Here is a 13,666-nt window from a genome sequence, read left to right as displayed (position 1 = left end):
TCTGTGGTCTGGCAGTTGCAGCACGTTTTTTTTCATACTAATACAATTCTCATGAATATCTTTGGTTGGAGGGAATGTGGCAGGACTAATCTTGTATGTAGCAAAGGAAAACATTACTTTTGTCATCAGGAATATATATACATATCTGTAAGTGCGTGGCTACACACACCATGGATAGTATACACATTTACGTGTAGATTGAATTGTGAATGGAATAGGCTCATGAGGAAAAATGGCTTGTGGTACAACATGGCAATATGTGGGTCACATGGATAAAACCCTGATAATATTGTAGTGTAACGTAACTGTGGAACTAAACACATACCATAGTCTTTCCTAACCTTACATATCTTAACAGAAAGCATGGATGATTCGTGTGTGTGTGTTAGTGTGTGAGAGAGAGAGAGAGAGAGAGAGAGAGAGAGAGAGAGAGAGAGAGAGAGAGAGAGAGAGAGAGAAAGTCGGAGGGTTGACACAAGGTGGAACTACAAAGAGAGGACAAAGAAGGGGACCTGTTTTGGATTATTTGACCAGATTAAGAGATTACAGTGAAATGAAGCGTGACAGACTGAGTGGAGCAGGAATGATAAGGAATACGTAGCACTAGCACTGCTCAAAACCAAGGACTATTGGTAGGCTACATGCAGCATGCATGTTTAGCATGGAGTCAATTTACTTTGTTCAATCACTCCTATATACCTCAAAATGTATTATACAGCACATCTATCAAACAAAACATAGTATTACTGTCAGTCTTGATGATATTACAGAGGCACCACTTCAATCCAAATGAAGGAGAATGTATTGATATACAATACTGACAGAAAAGAATAGGCCCTAAAAGTCAACCCAATCCTTCATTTGAGTGAACAGATGCCAGTGTTCTGAAAGTGTTGCTATGATGTCGTAGCAGGATCAGTCACATTGGCACAATGTCACAGCCAAGGCGAGGTGCCTGAGTTCAGCAGCGCTCGCTCAGATCCACAGATTCCTCAACTGATGCATGGGCTTTTCTTATTATGTGTACCTATTCAAGTCAGCAGCACATCCAGGGTATCTGTGCAACAGCACATTGACCACCATGCTACAGCAAATTCGTAAACGCTCAATTGTAGATGTTTATAATTAGAGTACAGCCTCCAACTCCAAGGTTGGTTGGTCTGTTGTACTCCCCTGTTTAAAGCAATGGAATGGCAGAGAATCCTTCAAAAAGCAAACAAATGACCGGTACTACCAAAACAGCCCTATAGACATTCTGGTCAATGTAATCAGAAACGTTGGAGTCAGTGCATCTCAGTTTGAAGGATATCACAGCAGTAACAAGCAATGTACAAATGTTTAAACAAACATAGAAACAAAAACAAACTCTCTATTTGTCCTTCTCCACAGAACCATAAGCATCCCGTCTTCACAAGAAAAACACAAACCAGCGCAAATCAATACAAAATCAAATATATATGTGATGTACATGCAAAAAGACCTAACCCTTGAGCTGGAGGGACACAGCCGTGAACACAAACCATGTGTGTGCACTGTAAGAACAATGTATATCCATGTTATGGAAGACTGATCCAATTCATGACTGATGTGCAATTCAAGTGTTTATAACAAAAGAGTCCTGTTTAATGTGAAGAATGAATATGATTTGTCACTCTAATGAATATTGCACATTGCATATGCAACTCCCCAACCTACAGTATAGCATTTTTCTTGCAAACTGAATTCTGTTATACGAACAAACACATACTGTACACACACACATACAAACATACACATACTGTACACACACATACAAACATACACATACAGTACACACACACATACAAACATACACATACAGTACACACACACATACAAACATACACATACTGTACACACACACATACAAACATACACATACTGTACACACACACATACAAACATACACATACAGTACACACACACATACAAACATACACATACAAACATACACATACAAACATACACATACTGTACACACACATACAAACATACACATACAGTACACACACACATACAAACATACACATACAGTACACACACACATACAAACATACACATACTGTACACACACATACAAACATACACATACAGTACACACACACATACAAACATACACATACTGTACACACACACATACAAACATACACATACTGTACACACACACATACAAACATACACATACAAACATACACATACAGTACACACACACATACAAACATACACATACAGTACACACACACATACAAACATACACATACAGTACACACACACATACAAACATACACATACAGTACACACACACATACAAACATACACATACAAACATACACATACAGTACACACACACATACAAACATACACATACAAACATACACATACAGTACACACACACATACAAACATACACATACAGTACACACACACATACAAACATACACATACAAACATACACATACAGTACACACACACATACAAACATACACATACAGTACACACACACATACAAACATACACATACAGTACACACACACATACAAACATACACATACTGTACACACACACATACAAACATACACATACAAACATACACATACAAACATACACATACTGTACACACACACATACAAACATACACATACAGTACACACACACATACAAACATACACATACAGTACACACACACATACAAACATACACATACAAACATACACATACAGTACACACACATACACATACAGTACACACACATACAAACATACACATACAAACATACACATACAGTACACACACATACAAACATACACATACAGTACACACACATACAAACATACACACACATACACATACAGTACACACTGTGGTATACCAGGAGGTCTACCCCGGGGGATGGTAATAGAGGGGAGGTACGTGAGGCGATGTTGGCTCCCTCTGCTGGGAATACGGGAGCTGGGCACCACGACATGGACAGCTCTAAGTGGAGGTAATTAGAGGTAAGTGCCAACCAGCTGTGGAGGCTAAATAAAAGAAGCACGGTGGCACACCCTGGGAGAGACCGACACCAAGCCACAGAAGAGAAGGGAGAGAGACGGACACTAGTTAAGAAAGAGAAGGAAGACCGAACAAAACCTAAGTTATTTATTTTCTGTCTTAGTAAAGTTGTTTTTGCAGACTAAAGCCTCCCTATCTCTGTGTCAATCTCTGCACACTCCACCCAACGGTTTACCACAACACACACATACAAACATACACATACAGTCCACACACACATACAGTACACACACACACATACACATACAAACACAGTACACACACATACAAACACAGTACACACATACAAACACAGTACACACACACACATACAAACACAGTACACACACATACATACAAACATTCACATACTGTACACACACACACATAAACATACACATACAGTACACACACACACATACAAACAGTACACACACACACATACAAACATACACATACAAACACAGTACACACACACATACATATATACAAACATACACATACAGTACACACACACACATGCAAACAGTACACACACACACATACAAACAGTACACACACACACATACAAACATAAACATACACATACAGTACACACACACACATACAAACAGTACACACACACACATACAAACAGTACACATACAAACATACACATACAAACACAGTACACACACACATACATATATACAAACATACACATACAGTACACACACACACATGCAAACATACATACAGTACACAAACATACATACAAACACAGTACACACACACAAACATACACATACAGTACACACACACACATACAAACATACACATGCAGTACACACACACACATACAGTACACACACATACAGTACACACACGCACATACAAACATACACATACAGTACACACACAGTACACACACACACACAGTACACACACACATACAAACGTACACAGTACACACACACACACACACAAACATACACGCACGCACACATACACAAAGGTGTTGACCTCTATAACTCCCCATGTTGGAGATGCTATCTTCTTATAGCTCACATTTCATTCACACAATGGCTGTGTGTGTGTGTGTGTGTGTGTGTGTGGGGGGGCTAAACTGGATGATCACTGCAGAGTGCTGATGACCAGTGGTTTAACATAACCTAATGAATAATTCCCACATAGCAGAGCACAGAGCTGGGACATGAGGCCTCCCGCTTTCTTAGGACACGAAAGACAATACACACATGAAAAATGACTCTGTCTCTGCATTCATCCACCAAAATGTTTTTTACATCATATGTTTAGCTGTTGAACTATTCAAGTGCAACAAAATAGAAATACTGATATAAGGCCATTATATATAAATAGATACATGTTTTGTATTGGATTTAGTGTATATTCGTATATAAAGGGGCACTCTATAGAGGGAGGCAGCAAGGAAGGACCCACAGTAAACTGGTAAGACGTGCTGATAAATAGACTTCAAGTCAAACTAACTTACAGAACAGAATCAGTTCCAAATCTCACACACAAAAACAGAGACAGAATTACCCCCCTTTTTAGTGCACCAATCTGACATCACTAAACTGGGCATACAATGTCCGACATCGAGGGTAAATGAAAGTTGTAAACATATTCTATTCGTCAAACTGAGGGTGTTAATTCTGTTATCGGTTTCTGTATGTGTGTGTGTGTACCTGTGCACAGCATGTCAGTGTGAATATTTGTGAGAGAAAGAGAATGTACATCTATTGGTTAGTGTTGATCCTCAGTTTGAAAGACACTTTTCCAGCAAACTTGTCTCTTTCACTCCCAGGAGGAATGTTGTTGGAGATGATCCTGCACTCGATGTTGATGTCTTCGTTGAGGGTGATGTTGAGGAACTTAATGGCAACCAGAGGCTGGGAGTAGTTCACCTGAAACAAGACAATAGATCTGTAAGTTATTGTTACATAAGCTTTCAGCACTGTTTTCCAGAAACATTTGATCTATAATGTATTGAAAGCACATGCAGATGAATGCGTAATAACAATGTAATGACATTGGATCACCAATATTAGTTATTCTAACCATAAAAATAGGATTATAAGGGATGCTTTGTGAGTGTTGCCTGGTTGGTGTCGCGGGATTCTCACCTGAGCTTTCTTGCCATAGTAAGGGTAGTACATGAGGTTGAAGGCGCCATTTTCAGGGTAGTACTCCACCTCTCCAATCTTATCAGAGTCTTCGTTCTGCAGGGGCAGAGGATCAAGGCCATTAGTTAGGGAATGTTGGGTCAAAAGTGTGTGGGCGAGCAGGGAAGGACTGCCCAATCTGAAGGAGTGGACGAGCTTTGAAAGGACACCGTGACAATTAGAGTAGACTTGATGGAAATGTATCTTTGGCATTTACTGCATGTCTATCTCTATACTGTCCTTGTGGACTTGCAATAGTAAACTACTATTTATTGACATTTATTTTAGACAGAGTCTACCTGTACATGCTATGCTAGAACGTTATTGTATCTCTCTAGCTTGGAATATAAAAAGTTGAGGGTACCAGTGTATCACTAGTTACTATACAATACATATCTATCTGTCACTAAGATCACTACAGTGGCACCCTTACCCACTCATCTTTGCCAACTTTGTACCTCTGAGAGTGGAAGGACAGAATGGATGATAACAGAAAAGAAGAGAACATACACATCGGGTATGAAAGGATGAAATGACATTGCATCACGCAACACAGATGAGCAAAGAAAGACACAGACATAAAGGAAGCTAATGGATGACATAGATGAGAACACGATTCCAAGATGGCGTAGCAGTGGGAATGTCTGTTTTGATTTGTCTTGTCCCATCCCTTGTATATATCGTTTTTCATCATATATATTTGCACAATGTCTTTTTTTTCCATCTCCTTCTCCATCTGCGTACTGAGCATACTCTCCTGCAACCCGCCTCACCCAATGTGGTATGGATCTGTTATTTTTACACTTTCGAACTGGAACCACCTGCTGAAGCTAGCAAGCTAACTAGCTACTACACGTACACTACGGTCACAAGACGCAGGCCTCCCTAATTGTCCCTAGAATTTCTAAGCAAACAGCTGGAGGCAGGGCTTTCTCCTATAGAGCTCCATTTTTATGGAACGGTCTGCCTACCCATTTCAGAGACGCAAACTCGGTCTCAACCTTTAAGTCTTTACTGAAGACTCATCTCTTCAGTGGGTCATATGATTGATTGTAGTCTGGCCCAGGAGTGGGAAGGTGAACGGAAAGGTTCTGGAGCAACGAACCGCCCTTGCTGTCTCTGCCTGGCCGGTTCCCCTCTTTCCACTGGGATTCTTTGCCTCTAACCCTATTACAGGGGCTGAGTAACTGGCTTACTGGGGCTCTCTCATGCTGTCCCTGGAAGGGGTGCGTCACCTGAGTGGGTTGATTCACTGTTGTGGTCATCCTGTCTGGGTTGGCGCCCCCCCCCTTGGGTTATGCCGTGGCGGAGATCTCTGTGGGCTATACTCAGCCTTGTCTCAGGATGGTAAGTTAGTGGTTGAAGATATCCCTCTAGTGGTGTGGGGGCTGTGCTTTGGCAAAGTGGTTGGGGTTATATCCTTCCTGTTGTGCCCTGTCCGGGGGTGTCCTCGGATGGGGCCACAGTGTCTACTGACCCCTCCTGTCTCAGCCTCCAGAATTTATGCTGCAGTAGTTTATGTGTGGGGGGCTAGGGTCAGTTTGTTATATCTGGAGTACTTCTCCTGTCCTATTCGGTGTCCTGTGTGAATCTAAGTGTGCGTTCTCCAAATTCTCTCATTCTTTCTTTCTTTCTTTCTTTCTTTCTTTCTTTCTTTCTCTCGGAGGACCTGAGCCCTAGGACCATGCCCCAGGACTACCTGACATGATGACTCCTTGCTGTCCCCAGTCCACCTGGCCATGCTACTGCTCCAGTTTAAACTGTTCTGCCTTATTATTATTCGAACCATGCTGGTCATTTATGAACATTTGAACATCTTGACCATGTTCTGTTATAATCTCCACCCGGCACAGCCAGAAGAGGACTGGCCACCCCACATATGCTCTCTCTAATTCTCTCTTTCTTTCTCTCTCTCGGAGGACCTGAGCCCTAGGACCGTGCCCCAGGACTACCTGACATGATGACTCCTTGCTGTCCCCAGTCCACCTGACTGTGCTGCTGCTCCAGTTTCAACTGTTCTGCCTTATTATTATTCGACCATGCTGGTCATTTATGAAAATTTGAACATCTTGGCCATGTTCTGTTATAATCTCCACCCAGCACAGCCTGGTTCCTCTCTAGGTTTCTTCCTAGGTTTTGGCCTTTCTAGGGAGTTTTTCCTAGCCACCGTGCTTCTACACCTGCATTGCTTGCTGTTTGGGGTTTTAGGCTGGGTTTCTGTACAGCACTTTGAGATATCAGCTGATGTACGAAGGGCTATATAAATAAATTTGATTTGATTTTATTAGTAGTCAGTTAGTCACTGCTAGCGGTCATCACCGTTAACTCGGACTGCCAGCCTCAGCCCGGGCAATTTCTGCCAGCCTGCACAGCGCGATATCTACCCATATCGGCCTGCTTTTCTGTACCACATCTCCGGATTCCCACCGCAAGCTCTGAAACTTTGCACCAGATCACCGCAGCTGCTATCCGAGTGTCTACACTTGTCTAACGTCTCTGTCCCGACGCAAGCACCAGTTATCCTGGAGCTAGCCTCGAACTAGGCCCATCTCCCAGCAAGCTGAAGAGATTCCATCAAGCAATCCCTGGGCTTCAATTACCTCTTTTGCCAATTGGCCTGGACCCTTTGCTGCCAACACGGGCCCCGCTGATCCATCACGACTGGTCTGCCGACGTAACCATCGGAGGGGGTTTCAGACTCTCCTGTTGTGACGTTCCCCTGAGGCCCATCTGCTAGCCTGCTGCTAGCCCCGGCCTGCTAGCTGTCTGAATCTCCGTGTCTCCAGCTAACCTAGCTACTCACTAGACCCTATGATCACTCGGCTACACATGCCTCTCCCTAATGTCAATATGCCTTGTCTATTGCTGTTTTGGTTAGTGATTTTTGTCTTATTTCACTGTAGAGCCTCCAGCCCTGCTCAATATTCCTTAGCTAGCCCTTATGGTGCCTCTAGAGACAAAACCTCTCTCATCATCACTCAATGCCTAGGCTTACCTCCACTGTACTCACATCCTACCATACTCTTGTCTGTACATTATGCCTTGAATCTATTCTTCCGCGCCCAGAAACCTGCTCCTTTTACTCTCTGTTCCGAACGTACTAGATGACCAGTTTTTATAGCCTTTAGCCATACCCTTATCCTACTCCTCCTCTGGTGATGTAGAGATTAATCCAGGCCCTGCAGTTCCTAGATCCACTCCCATTCCCCAGGCGCTCTCATTTGTTGACTTCTGTAACCGTAAAAGCCTTGGATTCATGCATGTTAACATCAGAAGCCTGCTCCCTAAGTTTGTTTTATTCACTGCTTTAGCACACTCCGCCAACCCTGATGTCCTAGCCGTGTCTGAATCCTGGTTTAGGAAGGCCACCAAATATCCTGAAATTTCCATCGCTAACTATTACACTTTCCGAAAAGATAGAACTGCCAAAGCGTGTGGAGTTGCAATCTACTGAAGAGATAGCTGCTGAGTTCTGTCATGCTATCCAGGTCTGTGCACAAACAATTTGAGCTTATACTTTTAAAAATCCACCTTTCCAGAAACAAGTCTCTCACCGTTGCAGCTTGTTATAGATCCCCCTCGGCCCCCAGTTGTGCTCTGGACATCATATGTGAATTGATCGCCCCCCATCTATCTTCAGAGTTCGTACTGTTAGGTGACCAAAACTGGGACATGCTTAACACCCCGGCCGTCCTACAATCTAAGCTAGATGCCCTCAATCTCACACAAATCATCAAGGAACCTACCAGGTACAATCCTAAATCCATAACCATGGGCACCCTCTTAGATATCATCCTGACCAACCTGCCCTCTAAATACACCTCTGTTGTCTTCAAACAGGATTTCAGCAATCACTGCCTCATTGCCTGCGTGCATACTGGGTCCGCGGTCAAACGACCACCCCTCATCACTGTCAAACGCTCCCTAAAACACTTCAGCGAGCAGGCCTTTCTAATGGACCTGGCCTGGGTATCCTGGAAGGATATTGACCTCATCCCGTCATTAGAGGATGCCTGGTTGCTCTTCAAAAGTGCTTTCCGCTCCATCTTAAATAAAGTCCATGGAGAATAAGAGCACCTACTCCCAGCTGCCCACTGCACTGAGGCTAGGAAACACTGTCACCACCGATAAATCTATGATAATTGATCATTTCAATAACCATTTTTCCACGGCTGTCCATGCTTTTCACCTGGCTACCCCAACCTTGGCCAACATCTCAGCACCCCCTGCAGCAACATGCCCAATCCCACCCCCTTATCTCAGCTCACTGGTCACTATATCAACACCCACCTGTAGCATGCGCTCCAGCAGGTATATTACACTGGTCATACCCAAAGCCAACACTTACTTTGGCCGCCTTTCCTTCCAGTTCTCTGCTGCTAATGACTGGAACGAATTGCAAAAATCTCTGAAGCTGGAGTCTTATATCTCCCTCTCTAATTTTAAGCATCAGCTGTCAGAGCAGCTTACCGATAACTGTACCTGTACACAGTCAATCTGTAAATAGCACACCCAACTACCTCATCCCTATATTATTGCTTACCCTCTTGCTCTTTTGCACCCCAGTATCTCTACTTGCACATCATCATCTGCACATCTATCACTCCAGTATAAATGCTAAATTGTCATTATTTTCGCCTCTAGGGCCTATTTATTGCCTTACCTCCATACTATTCTACATTTGCACACACTGTACATGAATAGAAAAATCTTTATTTTCTTTTGTGTTATTGACTGTACAATTGTTTATGTGTAACTTCTGTGTTGTTGTTTTTGTCGCACTGCTTTGCTTTATCTTGGCCAGGTAACAGTTGTAAATGAGAACTTGCACTCAACTGGTCTACTTGGTTAAATAAATGTAAAATATATATATATATATTTTAAAAGATACCGGATAGGTTAATTCTGAGAGGGGGGGACTGAAAGAGTGAGAGAGGCTCACCTTCGCTCCACAAGTGACAAATGGAGCCTGGCCATCCTTTCCTGGCAACATCCCAATGACCTAGAATACAGACAGACCTGTGTTATCCTGGCAGTTCCACCACCATCCCCACTTCATTCCTCCCTAAAGCAGATCCATTCAACTGAGAAATGTTGTGATTCTGAAAACAATAAAACAAACAATTCTAAACTTTTCCAAAGTTGTTTGCATTTAATTGGTATGATCACCTCCAGGCTCCCAACCATTTCCTGCTCCATTCCCCTCTCCCTTATGTCGCCAAGCAACCCCCCCCTGCTTCTACCATACCCGGTTCAGCTTGATGATGATGCATGGCTTGCCAGCCTGGTATCCATAGGTAGGGTCATTGAGGCCAGAGCATTCTTGTAGAAGGGATCGGTTGAACTGGCAGGAGCGCTTGGGGTTGTTCTTCACATCACCGCTGTCTGCCTGAATAAAATACTGGTCTGGTGGGCACTTGTCATTCTTTTCAGCCTGCAGAGAGTTGTTGTAGGCTGGATGGGAGAGAAATACAGTTTAACATGTTGTTTTCCCCAATGGAAATTACATTAGAGAGACAGACAGACAGACAGACAGACAGACAGACAGACAGACAGACAGACAGACAGGCAGGCAGGCAGGCAGGCAGGCAGGCAGGCAGGCAGGCAGGCAGGCAGGCAGGCAGGCAGGCAGGCAGGCAGGCAGGCAGACAGACAGACAGACAGACAGACAGACAGACAGACAGACAGACAGACAGACAGACAGACAGACAGACAGACAGACAGACAGACAGACAGACAGACAGACAGACAGACAGACAGACAGACAGACAGACAGACAGACAGACAGACAGACAGACAGACAGACAGGACAGACAGGCAGACAGGCAGACAGGCAGACAGGCAGACTCACAAGAGAGGAAGTTGTCCAGGGTCTTGGTATACATGTCCCAGCTCTCAGTGTTGTGGGTGTTGATCTCCATGGTGTCTCCCCTGGGTCTGATCATCATGCCTGGTGAAAAGAGAGAAAGAGGAGCGGGAGGGATTTTAGCCTTCATCATATGTTTACAATACAATGTGTGATTGTCTGGGGTGTTCACGACTATACAGTAGCAATTGTAAAAATGTTGGTTTGTAATGTGAGGTTTAAGTGTATCAAAACCTCTTAAATTGTGGTATTGGTGTATTAGTGTATAATACCTGGTGTGCTAAGCCTGTCTTGCCAGGTGGGTTTGTAGTCATCCAAGGTCTGCAGCATGACATACATGGTGAGGCAGAACATGCCTGCTAGGAAGATGTAGAACACTAGGTAGAAGAGCAGGATGAGGCCTGGGAGGGAGACACAGCCAGCACACAGACACAGTATTAATATCACACAAGTTCAAAGGATACACAACATTCAACAAAATATGGTTATGTCCAAAATGGCACCCTATTACCTTTACACTGGGGCCATTACAGAATATGGCCATTCCAGATTTTTCATTTATACAGATTAGGTATCTGGAAAACGTAATATAGAAGGCGAAATAAAGTAAAGTAAGATTTTAAAAGAAAAGGTGACGGGACCCCAGGACAGAATTTGGCAAAACCTTATTGAGAAAGTTACAAGAAGGATATCAGCAGGGTGCAAAACTATGTGTGTTTGAGACCTAATAACTTATCAAAAGTCATAATAGTAATTATTCCTAAATTCTGAGTAGGCGATAGCGAGAGTGACAAGGGTCAAGAGAGAGAACTAAGGGAGAGAGAGTAAGGAGAAGAACCTAAGACCAGCAGGGGAAACGAATAGCGTGGACCTTTAAATTATGACTATTTTCTCCCAACGCGGGAGACTCGGGTTCGTATCTCAGCCTTGGCACTGATAGACTAAAATTCATTCTGATTGTAATCCAAATACTGATATGTTTTGCCGGGAGAGATACTGTTAGTTAGTGTAGTGTTTGTTTAGGATATAAACTGAACGTTTTAATAGCTTGTTTAGGTTAAATTGAAAGACTAATCCATTCAAAATAATAGAGGGGTGATTTCAATGGAATGCGTTGTCTTGCCTAAATGGACCGCTGGAATAACGTATTGGGAATAGAGTCGTATTTAAATGACTGAATCATAGGAGAGACAGTTACCCAGGTCTAATGAATTCTACATAATAGCGGAGAGATAATTGCGATAGATTGACTGACATACGTTATATATTTATTGAAGTACATGGTACTTTTACATTTTGGACATTTCATAAAGAGGAAGCCGAAAGAGAAGAGAAAGTTGGAAAGTTTGGTTTCACTCTTACGAATTCAAGCAGAACTCAGTCTGAATAGGGGTTAGATTTTTGCCTAGAGGCAGGAATAGGAGTTGGTTGCAGTGTTGCAAACTAATTTTCAGGGTAAAGTTGCTAGAGGAAGGTTGATTTGTTGCTAAATGATGTTGTGATATCATTGCGTGATAACGTAAAACTGCGTCATTACGTAGAATACACAATAACGTTACTCAAATTGATTTGACAGTTTTTCAGGTACAGACTCCCACTCTTTTCTGTACTTCTGGAGGTACAATATTGATTGAGAGATGTTGATTGATGTTGTAAGTTCTGTTCAAGATCAAACATTTGTGACTAACTATATTCATTGGGTTTTGTTATATAAATAGTCCAATATCAAGCATTACTAGCAGACCAACGCTCTGGTTAAACCGGGTGCCCTCAGATAACTCTGGGTGCAGTGCCCTCAGTCAAGTCTAGAGCCTGTGTGCAATAACATAATTATCCTCGCACAAAACAGTTCAAGGGAAAAGACACACAGCTGCCATCACGCAAATATACTCCCCTGTAAAACTACAAAGAGCATCCTGCAACACTAACGAGCTTAGAGTGCCAAACTATCTCACTGACATTGACCCTACATGCACTCCTGCATAGCAGGAAACACCTTCGCCTAAAGCAGACACTGCTAGTTTTCCCCTATCTTACGTTCCTTGACACACAAACATCTCATGAAGCACTGTACACTCACACTCTACCCCCCTCTACTGGTCGGGAGCCAACAGCAGAGGACTCTGCTCTGCACCAATGGGGCGCCCGCTCTGGCTAGAGCAGGCCCGCCTCCAACTCTTCAGGACCAGTCAGAAGACCAACACGACGAGACTCCACCTACATTATTCTGTGTATACATTCTGCTGTAAACTCTGGCTGAGCAGCCTAATTACTCTGACTCTTCACAGAGTCACATTCCTTAGGTCCGTGCACGATAAACGGCAGGACAAGATATCTTTGACCAATAAACCGCCTTTTTGATACACCCGATTCCACTCTGTCCAGCGTCGTTGATTTGCATTCCCTCTCCAGTATGAAACACTAACAGTTTGGCTTGTCGAACCCGTACTACTGCTGCTGCAGTCAGCCAACAATGATTTACAATTTGCTGAAGTTGCTGCTGCCTGGGCACGAGCTGAGTGCCTGCTGCTGACGTCACTCACAATGCACTTTTGCAGCCAGGCAATGATGTTGTGACTGAGGGTGTG

General features: G+C 43.2%; 1 protein-coding gene across 2 annotated transcripts in view; it reads right to left on the bottom strand.

Moving 5' to 3' along the window:
* Nucleotides 1-4,285: 4,285 nt before the first annotated feature.
* LOC124009792 (sodium/potassium-transporting ATPase subunit beta-2-like) overlaps nt 4,286-13,666 on the bottom strand; it is a 38,026-nt gene continuing 28,645 nt past the window's right edge. The window contains exons 2-8 of one of the 2 annotated variants that reach the window (XM_046321966.1): nt 11,351-11,479; nt 11,064-11,162; nt 10,461-10,666; nt 10,155-10,214; nt 5,646-5,672; nt 5,174-5,269; nt 4,286-4,954 (exon numbers count right to left, since the gene is read on the bottom strand). In XM_046321966.1, the coding sequence (XP_046177922.1) occupies nt 4,787-4,954; nt 5,174-5,269; nt 5,646-5,672; nt 10,155-10,214; nt 10,461-10,666; nt 11,064-11,162; nt 11,351-11,479 (785 nt within the window). In that variant the 3' untranslated portion in view covers nt 4,286-4,786. The remainder of the gene's footprint in view (nt 4,955-5,173; nt 5,270-5,645; nt 5,673-10,154; nt 10,215-10,460; nt 10,667-11,063; nt 11,163-11,350; nt 11,480-13,666) is intronic. The other variant, XM_046321975.1, reaches the window with a different exon arrangement.

The sequence above is a fragment of the Oncorhynchus gorbuscha genome, linkage group LG02, assembly GCF_021184085.1.
Source record: "Oncorhynchus gorbuscha isolate QuinsamMale2020 ecotype Even-year linkage group LG02, OgorEven_v1.0, whole genome shotgun sequence".
Taxonomy (NCBI): Eukaryota; Metazoa; Chordata; class Actinopteri; order Salmoniformes; family Salmonidae; genus Oncorhynchus; species Oncorhynchus gorbuscha.
Note: the sequence above shows the minus strand (reverse complement) of the source record. Positions and strands in the feature narration are given on the sequence as shown.